The sequence below is a fragment of the Symphalangus syndactylus genome, chromosome 8 (genome assembly GCF_028878055.3).
Source record: "Symphalangus syndactylus isolate Jambi chromosome 8, NHGRI_mSymSyn1-v2.1_pri, whole genome shotgun sequence".
Taxonomy (NCBI): domain Eukaryota; kingdom Metazoa; phylum Chordata; class Mammalia; order Primates; family Hylobatidae; genus Symphalangus; species Symphalangus syndactylus.
The window spans coordinates 82,510,400-82,524,208 of record NC_072430.2 but is presented as its reverse complement, the minus strand read 5'-3'; the positions used below and the strand labels follow the sequence as shown (position 1 = coordinate 82,524,208).

At 36.9% G+C, this 13,809-nt stretch overlaps 1 protein-coding gene across 7 annotated transcripts in view; it reads left to right on the top strand.

Annotated features, from left to right (window-relative positions):
* PRKRA (protein activator of interferon induced protein kinase EIF2AK2) overlaps nt 1-13,809 on the top strand; it is a 20,655-nt gene extending 6,846 nt beyond the window's left edge. For all 7 annotated transcript variants that reach the window (XM_055289860.2, XM_063644812.1, XM_063644810.1 and 4 more), the window contains 5 exons: nt 718-796; nt 1,829-1,946; nt 3,529-3,623; nt 8,921-9,095; nt 13,113-13,809. In XM_055289860.2, coding sequence (XP_055145835.2) covers nt 718-796; nt 1,829-1,946; nt 3,529-3,623; nt 8,921-9,095; nt 13,113-13,270 — 625 coding nt within the window. In that variant the 3' untranslated portion in view covers nt 13,271-13,809. The remainder of the gene's footprint in view (nt 1-717; nt 797-1,828; nt 1,947-3,528; nt 3,624-8,920; nt 9,096-13,112) is intronic.

The window sequence follows — 13,809 nt, the reverse complement described above, 5'->3', positions numbered from 1 at the left end:
GAGGTTGTTCTCTTTTTCCCTAATCATAATCCCCACATGCTAAAACCAAATTCATCTAAGCCATCTATTTTCTGCAGGATACATGTAAATCTTAGAGGATTATCCCAGCACTGAGCAGATGATAGATCAAACAGATCTCTCTTCATAGTTGTGTGGATGAAAAAACAGTATTTATACATAATCTGTATTATTCACATTGCCAGGCTAAATTTTCTGGATCATTGTTACTCTTCTGTTTTTTGTATAGTTGTAACAGTATTCTTTAAATATATTTTTATGGCATGCCTATTATGTACAAAACACCACAAAGCTTATGTAGGTAAGTGATACATAGGCCCTACCTCAAGGAGCTTACAGTCTGAACAGGGGAGAGGTGTGGTGAAGGATGGACAAATTATATGTATTTGTAAGAGTATATAATTTATGGTAAAACAATTTCCTCAAGAAAGGATTAAACCATGTGTTATAATGTTTCAAAGAAGGGAGAGATTATAAACCACTGGGGTAAAAGGATAGGCTTCTTGGAGGAAGTGACATTTGAGATATATCTTGGATGACAGATCAGATTCCCATAGAAGAGGTCTGAGAAAAGGGCATTCTACGTAGAAGGAATGACAAGAGCAAAGACCTAGAGAGTTAATTAGAAAATGCTTGTCATTTATTTCATAATTCGGGGGAAATTATTTTGTTTTTTTAACACTTTTAAAAAATATTTAGCTTTGCAGTTCCTGACCCCTTAATGCCTGACCCTTCCAAGCAACCAAAGAACCAGCTTAATCCTATTGGTTCATTACAGGTAAGTTGAACAGTTCTTTGCCTACTGATGAAATATATAATAAGTTTGTAATGTCAGAGGGGCTAACACAAGGAATTAATATTTTAAAGACAAGATAGTGATATATTTTGTTTTCCAACTTATGATCACTAGATTTACAGAGCTAACTTGAAATTATTTTCCTATTTATGTTTTGGATTTTCTTTCCTATACAGTATTTGCCTTTGGCTTATAGAATTCTCATTTAAGATCAATAGGCCCTCAGTGCACATGGGTAGAGTGTTTTATACTTTAAGAATAGTTCTTGCTACTCTTGTGACAAATCTCTTTCTACTTCTGTTTAGACAGAAGACTTTATAAAGAGCCTACATCAAATCAGTGAACCTAACTGAAGAAAAGGAGTCTGTTTATTTGCTTATTCTACCAAAAAAAATTTATATCTATACACACACAAACACACACATATATTCAGCTTTGAATTTCTATATGCAGAATATCCTTCTTGCAGATTATCCATATGCTCTGTTAGGCCATTCCCCTCCCCATTATTCAGCCAGTCCTTTGGTCTCCTTTTCCTGCACTATGAGCTTTTCTATAGTTTTCTTCACCTTCTGTCCCCCACTTCCTCCAAGTCTGTTGTTTGCTGTCCCTACTCATGTGTTCTTGGCCAGCTGTGGGTTTGGAAGTCTATAGCTAGGAGGGGAGGGACTTTAGGAACTGCTAACAGTGAAACCTGTAGATGGTCTCCTCTGGTGTTCCCAAAGAGGGCGGTAGTAGCCTGTTTTTCTAGTTGAAGTCTGATACCAGCTCACTGTGGTTTAATGCAAGAACACCATTCGTAGTACAAAACTGCTTCAGTTTTGGTATTGGGGTATAAAAATATAAAATGCGGGAATGTCTTTGAGAAATAGAGGGTCTTCCCTCTTTTTTCCGTTGCAGAAAATCACTATTCTTTTCAAACATACACATAGAAATGGGATCAAAATTAAGAAAACACTATGTGATTAAGCCATTGCATAAAATTACTATTAAAGCCTCATCTTGATTTTATAGGAATTGGCTATTCATCATGGCTGGAGACTTCCTGAATATACCCTTTCCCAGGAGGGAGGACCTGCTCATAAGAGAGAATATACCACAATTTGCAGGCTAGAGTCATTTATGGAAACTGGTACTTATTTCTTACAATTAAAGGCACTTGAAATATTTTCAGATGATGAATGACTATCGAAATTTCTGTTGTAATGTTTTCAAATATTTCTATGCAGAAAAATTGATACACTCCTCTTTTCTTGTCTCTGACTTTCTGAGGTTGAACTTAAGTATAAATATTTGGCTTAAGATACTTAAGTCTTCTTAATTTGATATTTTTAAAAATCATAGATTATTAATAGACAAACTGCTGGCTCTGTACTTTAAACAGTCTTCATTGATAAATTAGTGACTTAAAAAACCTCACTTTGGAGAAAAAGCTATAGTAAATCTCTTGGATTTTAACAGCTATTCTATCTAGAAAATAGCACTAGAGGAAGATTACACTTGAAAATGATATGATTGATAAGAGACTACATGGCAAATAATTGCAGTGAGATAAAAATGAAAATTATCTTAATTATAGCAACTTCTATGTTATCAAGGATATAAACTATAAGAAACACTGTCACTATATAAACTATAAGAAACACTTTAAAAAGTACTAGTGAGAATTCCTGTTAACTTCTCTGGCATGTTTTTGTTATTTTTAAAAGTGGCTTAAAATGGGATTTTACCTTAGCTAGATAATAGTTTCAAGTAATAGGAAACTATTTGCCTTTGGGAGGTAGTGTGGGCCAGTACAGAAAGCACCAGGCCAAAAGCAGGAACCTCAGCTTCCGTCCTTGATGCAGTCCTTGATTTGCAAAGTTAAGCAAATTACTTAATCTCTCTGGACCTCAGTTTTTTAATCTATAAAACAAAAGCATGGAGGTAGGTATTTATGATATCTTTCAACTCCAGCATCCCCTGTGCCTTTCTTATTCCTGTTAAAAGGAATTCCATATAATCGTCAGTTTAGAGAAGATCACAAGCAGGAAATAGGCATTGAGAGAGAGGAGTTATAATTCAGGTGTATTTTAATAAATCTGAATAATTGGTCAGAATTAAACCAAATATGGTTCAGTAATGCTAGACATAGGAAAATACAACTATTATAGGAAAACAGAAAGCATAACTATTAAAGAAAAACTTAAATGCCTTCAAAAGTGTAAGAATTAGTAACTATACAGGCCTGGCACAGTGGCTCACACCTATAATCCCAGCCCTTTGGGAGGCTGAGGCGGGCCGATCATCTGAGGTCAGGAGTTTGAGACCAGCCTGGCCAACATGGCAAAACCCTGTCTGTACTAAATACAAAAAATTAACCGGGTGTGGTGGTGGGCACCTGTAATCCCAGCTACTTGGGAGGCTGAAGCAGGAGAATTGCTTGAACCCAGGAGGCGGAGGTTGCAGTGAGCCAAGATGGTGCCACTGTACTCCAGCCTGGGTGACAGAGCAAGGCTCTGTCTCAAAAAAAAAAAAAAAAAAAAAAAGAAGAATTAATAGCTATACAAACAAAATAGCGTAACAAACAAAGATATCAGGTCAGTAAGAACATAGTCTAGCATATAATAAAAACCATGAGGTTCTCTGATTAAACATAATACTTTATACGTTTGATCATCCTCTGTGGACACTAATTTCTTTTCTAAATCTACCATTTCTTTTTCTTTGTTCAGGAAAGGGGGCATCAAAAAAGCAAGCCAAAAGGAATGCTGCTGAGAAATTTCTTGCCAAATTTAGTAATATTTCTCCAGAGAACCACATTTCTTTAGTGAGTAATGTTGACAGCTATGATGTTAATGTCATTAAGCATTTCTTGCAGTAGGAAACTTTCCTTGATTTCTTATTGTATAGCTACTTCAGAGTTGCAATTTTTAGAAATCTCTTCATTATTCAGTTATACACTACCCCATTTTTAACTGCTTCCTGTTTGTGAGTCAGGATCACAGAGGCAATTAGGTAAGAGAGCTTGGGAGACACAGTCAAATTCAGAATAACAGGACAGGATCTAAAGATGATAGGCCAGTAGTGCCATTTTTGCCTTCAAAGTGACAGCGCATTTCCATCCCTTTGTTTGTTCGTTCATTCACTCAGCAAACATTTAGTGAGCTCATACTGTGTGCTAAGTGTTGTGTTGGATACTGGGTTGCAGTGAATAAGCAGTCCCTGTCTCTAAGGAGCTTACAGACTACAGAAAAGAAGGAACTCTATAGACTAGTCCTTACAGAGTGTGATGTGGGAACACAGAAGAAGGCATCCAACCAAAACAGGTTTGGAGACAGATTCCAGGAAGAAGTAATGTCTAAGCCAAGACCTGTAGAATGGGGGAAAAGAATTCCAGAGAGAAGAAAAAGCGTGTGCAAAGGCCAGGAGTGAAACATCGTATGCAGTCTAGGAGCCCTAAGTGATTTGTTGTGTGTAGAACATAGTGTTGGAGGGAGGGAGTCTCAGTGAGGCCAGCAAAGTAAAGAGGGATTAAATCTTAAAGGGACCCCTATATAAGGAAAGTGAACTTTATCCCAAGGGTAGTACAAAGTCATTAAAGAATTTTAATCTGGGAAGGACAGGATCTAGTCTGTACATTAGAAGGAAATCACTTGGCTGCATTATGGTAAGTGAATGAAATTAGGAACAAAGAGACCTGCGAGAGTGCTGTTATAGAAGACACGTGAGACATGACAGCTTGAACTAAGGTAGTGGCTGGGAAAATGGAGAGAGATGGGTAGATTTTAAAGTTATTTAGAAAACTGAGGTAAAGGGGCATGGTAACTGATTGGATGTGGGAAGCAAGGGAAAGGGAGGAAATTACTATTTTAAACTTGGCAATAGCAAGAGGGGAGCAGATAATGAACTAAATATTGAATTTGAAGTGCTTATGGAATAGCTAAGTGAATATATCAAGTAGCTGAACAAATAAATTCAGAGCTTAAGTGATTGGCCTACACATGATAGATAACTTCAGATTCTGATATTCATAGATAGGTGTGTCATGTGGTACATTATCTGAGAGTAGTATATTAGGTGAGAAATAAAAAAGTACAACTGTAGCAACTTCTTCACTGAGCTTATGATAAAATAAGGGCTCATTCTTTAGAAAAAAAATCAAAGACTATATACAAATGAGTAATATAATTTGATTTTACTTTTTTAATAGAAAAATATAAAACACTGCATTTACTGCTTTTGGAATTTGAGTCAACAATATCACCAAAATTACAAAGCACAGATAGGTTTACAGGTGAAATTGGTCAAATCTTCAAAGGAGATCATTTCCAATGCTATTTAAACTCTTTTCAGGCAAGGTACAGATAATATAAAGGAAACTTGTAAATTTATTCTCCAAAACCAACATAATACAAACACCAAAACCTGACAATAGCAAGTTCAACAGAAAAAAAAAAAATTATAGATTAATATGCCTTATGGTGAGACACCTTTGTAAAATGTTCAGTACAATATTAAAATAATGATACAGCATTGACAAGTTGGGTTTATTTAACTAATGTGAGACTATTTCAAGGTTAGTAAGTTGGTTACTTTAACCACATTAATGTGTCAAAGAGTAATAGATAATCCTCTCAATGGATGCCAAAAAAATTTTGATAAAACTCAGCAATCATTACTAATAAAAACTTGAAAAAAACCAAAATCATGGTTATATGTTTATACATTATACTCATTCCCATTAATATCAGAAATAAGGATGCCCACCAACACCACTTTTATTTAACCTTGTTCTAGAAGTACCCACCAATTAAAAACAAATTAGACAAGAGAAAACAGTGCGAAGTTGGAAATAAGAGGAGATAAAATGGCTACTAACTGCAATGATTGTATCCCTTTAAAACCCTAAAGAAAAACTACTAGAATAAGAGAATTCATCAAGGTAACTGATTATGAAATTAATATACAAAATCAATAGCTTTTCCATATTACCCAGAGTTATGTAGGTAACAACTAGAATAATTAAAAATAAAAAGCTAAAAATTATTGTATCTGGGAAGGGGACCTGAAGGTGGAGAAGGGGCAAGGCAGAGGTTGTTGCTTTTATACTTCTGTACTATTTGATTTTTTGCTGTATGTGTGTATCACTTTGACAAAACTTACGAAGCTTGATAACATTGGTCATTTTATAGAAAAATAGAAAATCCTATTCTGAGAAAATATACTAGAAAAAAGTCAATAGTTTTCTTATTTACAAATAATAACTAGAATATAGAAGATCCCAATTTAAATTGTAGAAACAGGGATAGGCTATCTGAAAATAAACTTAAAAAGAAATGCACAGGACCACGTGAGGAAAAGTCTACTAAAGAATAGAGCAGAAAACATTGTAAATATATTTAAATGTAACGTGGTCTCACTCAAAACCTACCAGCGTTTGGCCGGGCACAGTGGCTCACGCCTGTTAATCCCAGCACTTTGGGAGGCCAAGGTGGGCAGATCACGAGGTCAGGAGATAGAAACCATTCTGGCTAACGCGGTGAAACCCCGTCTCTACTAAAAATACAAAAAAAAAAAATTAGCCAGGCCTGGTGGCGTGCGCCTACTACTCCGGAGGCTGCGTCAGGAGAATGGCGTGAACCCAGGAGGCAGAGCTTGCAGTGAGCAGAGATCGCGCCACTGCACTCCAGCCTAGGCAACAGAGCGAGACTCCAACTCGAAAAAAAAAAAAAAACCTACCAGCGTTCATTTTGGACCTTGATACACCTTTATTGAAGTTTATCTGGAAAAAGACCCTCAAGAATAGCCAAGAAAACTGAAAAGGAAGAGTTGGGAGAGCAAGGGTGTGCTGCTTTACCAGAGAACAAAACATACTGTAAAACTGAACTTGTCAGACAAGTTACTGGGCCAGGAATAGTCAGCGGAGCGAATAGAATCCAGGTGTATATGCTAATCCACATAGGACCATACTATATAGCAACAGTGAGATTTCAGATCAGTGGGTGAGAGGATGGATTATTCAATAATGATGTAGAAACGGTTTACATCCACATTTGGGTGGGGGCTATATATATATTTGTTTATGTGTATGACATCTATTTAGAATGCTTCCTTATTCCTTACACCAAAGTAAATTTCAGATGGATCAAAGATTTGAACATAAAAATTTGAAACAGTATAAGTATTAGGAAATATGGAAGAGTTTTTCTTTTTAAAAATCTTAGCATGGGGAAAGCATTTTAACTTAAAACCTAGAAGATTAAAAGATTAATAAATTTGACAACATAAAACCTACTGCACAGCAAAAAATCTGTAAATAAAATCAAGAGAATAAAAACAAAATGGGAAGAAATTATTTTCAACATAGAACTATAAAGGAACTGTTTTCAGTACTACCTTTAAAGCTGTTTTGTACACATCTGCTGCACACAGCAGCACATGCCTGTAGACCCAGCTACTCGGGAGGCTAAGGTGGGAGGATTGCTAGAGCCCAAGAGTTTGAGAGTTAAGCCACAGCAAGATCCTAACTCTTAAAAAAGAGAAAATTAAAAAAGCTTTTATGCATCAGTTAAAAAGACACAACCCAATAGAAGAAATGCAAACGATTAAGGGAAAAAAAGAAAAAATATTCAACTTTATTCATGAAAGATAAAATATTTTCACCTTTTAGATTGGCAAAAACTACAAAATTTGATAATAGCTGGTATTAGTGAGGGTATGAGAAAACAAGCCCCCTCCAAGACAGTTGGTAGGAGTATAAATTGGTTCAGAAATCAGTTTGGAAGTATTTATCAAAATTAAAAGTGTACATGTTCTTTGACTTAGCAGTTCCACTTCTAGAAATAATTCTACAGAGAAACTCATTCAAGTGCAAAAGAGTGTTTATTGCTAGTAAAAGCAAGAAGCCAGAAACAACCTAAAGCTCACAGTTGGAGATCCATAATGTAAATACAGTGCATATATGTGCACTGATAAAAGAAAAATGAACAAGATGTAGAGGAGTAAGTTATCACTTGCTTTAAAAGATTGTGTGTGCTTGCATATGCATAGAACATTTATGGGAAGATACTGAAAAATGTTTAACAGTACGTCTAAGAAATAGAACAGAGGTCTTCAGGGAATGGGTGGTAAGGAAAAGAGACTGTACTCTTCATTATATATTTGTTCTTAGTGCATGTATGTATTTTTTTAACCATGTAAATAGTGTTTTTTTAATTTATTTAAAAACTATTTTAAAGTTTCTATAATGTAAATTTTTATTTGGTAAATCTAACAAATAACTTAATTCCATATCATGCCATCTATAAAATCTTTTGGAAATTGCCTCCCCTCTGTCATGCTCATTAATAAAACAAGATTAAGAGTAGTAACCCTACTTACTTCAGAAAGTAGTTGTTTTTATTAATGGCATATGAAAGCAATTGAGAACCATGAACTAATATGGAAATATAAGGCATTCTACGGACAGAGATGAAAAGGGAAGGATATAGGGGAGAATAAAGGAAAGAGGAAAAGCAGAAAGAAAAAGGAAAAAAAATACTCAGTTGGGTTCTGGGATAGAAGTCTGATAAGAACTTTTTGACATCCTGTCATTTATTTGAATGACTTATTCCTCAAACCCAACTTGCACATTTCATGTTATTTTAGTTTTTTTTTTCCTGTTTTATAGCTGTCAGTTATAGTGATTGGTATTTAATACAAAAAAAACCAAAGATATGAAAATTGTTTTATATTTTAATCTGCAAATTGCTCCATTAGGCAGATTTAATTATTTGTGGATTTACTTATGGTGCTCCCAAATATCTTGTACCTCTTAATGTGACCATCAGAAAACTCGACTGAGAAACACTTGTACTATACAAAGTACAAAATGCTTTCAGTATATTATTGCAAGTGCTTCTTAAAAACATATTTTGTAGTATTGTTAAATTTGTACTTTTTAATGTTGTCTTGTTTAAATTGGAAAATTAACCAAATGTTATCCATTTAAACATGCTTTATAACATATTAAATGTAAGTGCTTAATAAGTACTTTTAATTATACTGGTACTGGTGTTGGAACCCAGTCTAAATTTTCATCTCTGATGAAGAGTCTAAATCTTCATCTTCATCTCTGTTTTTCAGACAAATGTAGTAGGACATTCTTTAGGATGTACTTGGCATTCCTTGAGGAATTCTCCTGGTGAAAAGATCAACTTACTGAAAAGAAGCCTCCTTAGTATTCCAAATACAGATTACATCCAGCTGCTTAGTGAAATTGCCAAGGAACAAGGTTTTAATATAACATATTTGGATATAGGTATGATTTATTTTTCTTTGGCTTTCCCAAGACATGTTTATTTAAAAATGTGTTTGAGGAACAAAAATTTCTGTTATAATGTATTTATTGATCAGAGATTCTAAGTATATGTAATTACTAGGCTAGTAATATATATAATTGATATGTCCCATTCTTGTGGATAGTAATAATAGCTAACATCTATCAGTTATAACAAAAACAACAATAGCAAAGATAGAGTTTTACTGTGTGTCAGACACTGTTCTAAGATTACATGTATCTACTTACTGAATCCTCAGACTAACTCTATGAAGCAAATTCTGTTATCCTTATTTATAAGTGAAGAAAGAAAGGCACAGAAAGGTTGAGAAACTTGCCCAAGATCACATAGCTAGTCAGTGGTAGAGCAAGATTTGGGGAAGAGTCCCAGAAGATACCCTGGCTGTTAAACTGACCCTGCTAGGCAAATGAAAAGGCACCTACATTTCTAGCACAAGTACCAAGTTTGTGGTGCCCAGACCTTTTCTCTCTACTTTGTCACTGTATGCTGATTCTGGGAGGTAAATGGAACCAAGTCAATTTATAGTTTTATCTCACCTCAGCCATCATCATCTGTATTTTCTCTAGCCCTTAATCATTTGGATAGACAAATATGGACAGATGGGACAGCAAGTCAGTATGGATTTTCTTTTAATTCAATTTATAAAGCTAATTAGTTGTGTGTGTTTGGTGTCTTGATTTTTTTTTTTTTTTTTTTTTGAGACAGAGTCTTGTTTCTGTTGCCCAGGCTGGAGTACAGTGGCACAATCTCAACTCACTGCAACCTCTGCCTCCCGGGTTCAAGTGATCCTCCTGCTTCAGTCTCCCAAGAAGCTGGGATTACAGGCATCCACCACCACATCTGGCTAATTTTTTTTTTTTTTCCCGAGATGAGTCTTGATCTGTTGCCCAGGCTGGAGTGCAGTGGTGTGATCTCAGCTCACTGTAACCTCTGCCTCCCAGGTTCAAGCAATTCTCCTGCCTCAGCCTCCTGAGTAGCTGGGACTACAGGTGTGTGCCACTACGCCCACCTAGTTTTTGCATTTTCAGTAGAGATGGGGTTTCACCTTGTTGGCCAAGCTGGTCTCAAACTCCTGACCTCATGATCCACTCACCTCGGCCTCCCAAAGTTTTTTTTTTTTTTAGTAGAGATGGGAGTTTCACCATGTTGACCAGACTAGTCTCGAACTCCTGACCTCAAGTGATCTGTACACCTCAGCCTCCCAAAGTGCTGGGATTACAGGTGTGAGCCACTGTGCCTGGCCAAAGTATCTTGATTTAACATGTATGAGAAATTTTATATCCATATCCAACCACAGAAAGATGTGGGGACCTTGCTTGTTAGGGTCCCCTGACCCTGGGAAAGTAGGGCACTTAGGGGCTCAAAGAACTCCTGATATTCTGTGCTACTTTGGGATTGAAGGACGGGTCAAGTGCATTGTCTCAGTAAACCAATAATGATGCAGAACCTGGGAAGTCAGTGCAGACAGATGGTTAGAAAAGGTGGCAGATGAAAAATTAGCCAGGTGTGGTGGCACATGCCTGTAGTCCAGTCTACTAGGGAGGCTGAGGTGGGGACAATGACTTGAGCCCCTGAGGTTGAGGCAGCAGTGAGCCATGATCATGCCGCTGCTCTCCAGCCTGGGTGACAGAGTGAAACTTGTCTCAAAAAAAAAGAAAAGAGGCTGGAGGCCGGGTGCGGTGGCTCACGCCTGTAATCCCGGCACTTTGGGAGGCCAAGGCGGGCGGTTCACCTGAGGTCAGGAGTTTGAGACCAGCCTGACCAACACGGTGAAACCCTGTCTCTACTAAAAATACAAAAATTAGCCAGGCATGGTGGCATGCACCTGTAATCACACCTACTCGGGAGGCTCAGCTGGGAGAATTGCTTGAACCTGGGAGGCGGAGGTTGCAGTGAACCGAGATCGCGCCACCGCACTCCAGCCTGAGTGACAGAGAGAGACTCTGTCTCAAAAAAAAAAAAAGAAAAGGTGGCTGATGCATTCATCCAATAAATATTTGTTAGTGTCTACAGTTTGTTGAGGGTTTAGAATACAGAGATGAACGACCCATGTCATGGATAGGACTATGGAGGATACAGAATCTGGGGGAAAAAAGGAAACCTGAGATAAATTTTTAGATTATGAATTAATGATGCCTCTGAAACATTTCTTCCCAGTTTTGAGAACTAAATAGTTCTTGTAGATATGGAAAGCCATCTAAAAACCACAGTCTGTTAATTTGGCTAGTTTATATGCAACTACCTTCAAAAGAACCTAGATATTCTCCAAAGGAGATGTACAAATGGGCTGGGCAAAGTGGCTCACACCTGTAATCCCACCCCTTTGGGAGACTGAGGCATGATGATCACTGGAACCCAGGAGTTTGAGACCAACCTGGGCAACATAGTGAGAGCCTGTCTCAAAATTTTAAAATTAAAAAGGAAAAATGACCAAATGACCAAAAAATACATGAAAAGATGCTCAATATCATTAGTCAATAGAGAATGCAATCAAAACCACGATAAGGTACCACTTCAAATCCACTAGGATGGCTATCATTAAGGAAATGGAAAATAGCAAGTGTTGGTGATGATGTAGAGAAACTGGAACCTTACACGTTGCTGGTGGGAATATAAAACAGTTCAGCCTCCATGGAATAAGCTTCTCAGTTCCTCAAATGAATTGCCATATGACCCAGCAACTCCACTCCTAGGAGTATAAATCAAAAACTGGTATTTAAACAAATGCCTGTACACACAGATACCTGTATATTCATAGCAGCACTATTCACAAAAGCCAAAAGATAGAAACAGCCCAAAACATCCATCAATGAATAAGTGGATAAACAAATTGTAGACTGTCCTTCCAATGAAATATTATTCAGCTGTAAAAAGAAATGAAGTTCTGATATATGCTACAACATGGATGAGCCTCAAGCAGAGGCTGGAGGGTCAGGAGAAAAGAACCTAGATACTAGAACTAGAAAGCCTCTTCACTCATTAAATAATCCCATTGTATCTGGATATTTTCCACTAAATAGAATATCAAAAATAACATTTTTATTATGCCTCTTTAAATAAATCATACCGCACGTTTCTATTTCTTCCTCTTTGCCCTCATTTTAGCCATCTTTAGTAAGAGTGGCTCATCAGTTGATGGGAAGAACATTTGTTTCCTGGGTCAGGTATTGTTTTTAAAACACCATGACCCGTTTACAGTATAAATAAAGAACTAGACTCTGCACAGACTTAAAACCTAGGAACGGCGCCTGTAGTCCCAGCTACTCGGAGAGGCTGAGGCAGGAGAATGGCGTGAACCCGGGAGGCGGAGCTTGCAGTGAGCGGAGATGGCGCCACTGCACTCCAGCCTGGGCGGGCAACAGAGCGAGACTCCGTCTCAAAAAAAAAAAAAAAAAAAAAAAAAACCTAGGAACATGAACGGACAACTCCATAAATACGTACAATTATTATGTATCAATTAAATTTTTTTTTAATAGAAGACACAAGGGAGGTTTTGCCTTGACCCAAGTTATTCCTGGTTGAAATGCCTCCTGAAAATGACTTCCTAGTGGAAAATACAACCTCTCCAGTCCTCTAGCAAATGGTTCTTTCCCTTTTGGGAAAGTTACTGTGTGGTTCAGTAATTTCCAAATAGTGTTCAACTAACTATATTAGAATTGCCTTTGGAGCTTTTTTTTAAGTGTGGGAATCAGCCACCCCCAACCGTATATTTCTGATTGAGTGAGCTAGAGTGCAGCCTAGATATCTGTATGTCTTTAATGCTGTTGGATCATTATGAAGCGTAACGTGTTTGAAAACTGCTACAGCTGAGCGGTTGTGGTTTTTTGTTTGTACAAGCAAAACAAAGATTGTGAGTGGTGTAGTATACCATGGATGCTTAAAAAGAAAGACAATAATAAGAATCGTATTGTTTTTACAAAGGGATCCACTTTATACATATTGGACATTAATCATCATCCTTGAATGTGTCATTACAGATGAACTGAGCGCCAATGGACAGTATCAATGTCTTGCTGAACTGTCCACCAGCCCCATCACGGTCTGTCATGGCTCCGGTATCTCCTGTGGCAATGCACAAAGTGATGCAGCTCACAATGCTTTGCAGTATTTAAAGATAATAGCAGAAAGAAAGTAAATTTGGAGCAACTTAAAAAATCTTTCAGTAGCACATAAAAAGTTCCCCTCTGGCCCCTTCCCAAGTAAAACTTTTACCGTAGCGTTTATGTCTTGTTTCTAAATCTCTTCATAGATTCCATCAACACTCCAGATTTAATTCTCTTCATAGTTGTTATCAAGCTCTTTTTAATGGCTTCAACTTTGTATCAGTATATTGTATTTATAAACTTTGTACCACAGGAGAGTGTAGCACCCATTTTACAGTGCCATGCACATCAGAGAAAGAAACTGCATGTTTGTTGTTGATGAAATAAAAATGCTAGCAACAGTCTTTCTTACTGGTGCTTAAGCTCTTCTTTGCACAAAGCTTTATAAAGGGAATTCAAAGGAAGCCCTTTAGAATTAGAGTCTTGAGGGACAGCAGTAACAGGCCTTTATTAAGTATGATTGTTAAATTTCAGGGAACATGATTGGTCTGCTGTGTATTTGAATTCATGTAACAAAGAACTGTTGTTGTGATGGGATTCTGCTCATTTTATTAAAAAGCTACTGACTTGA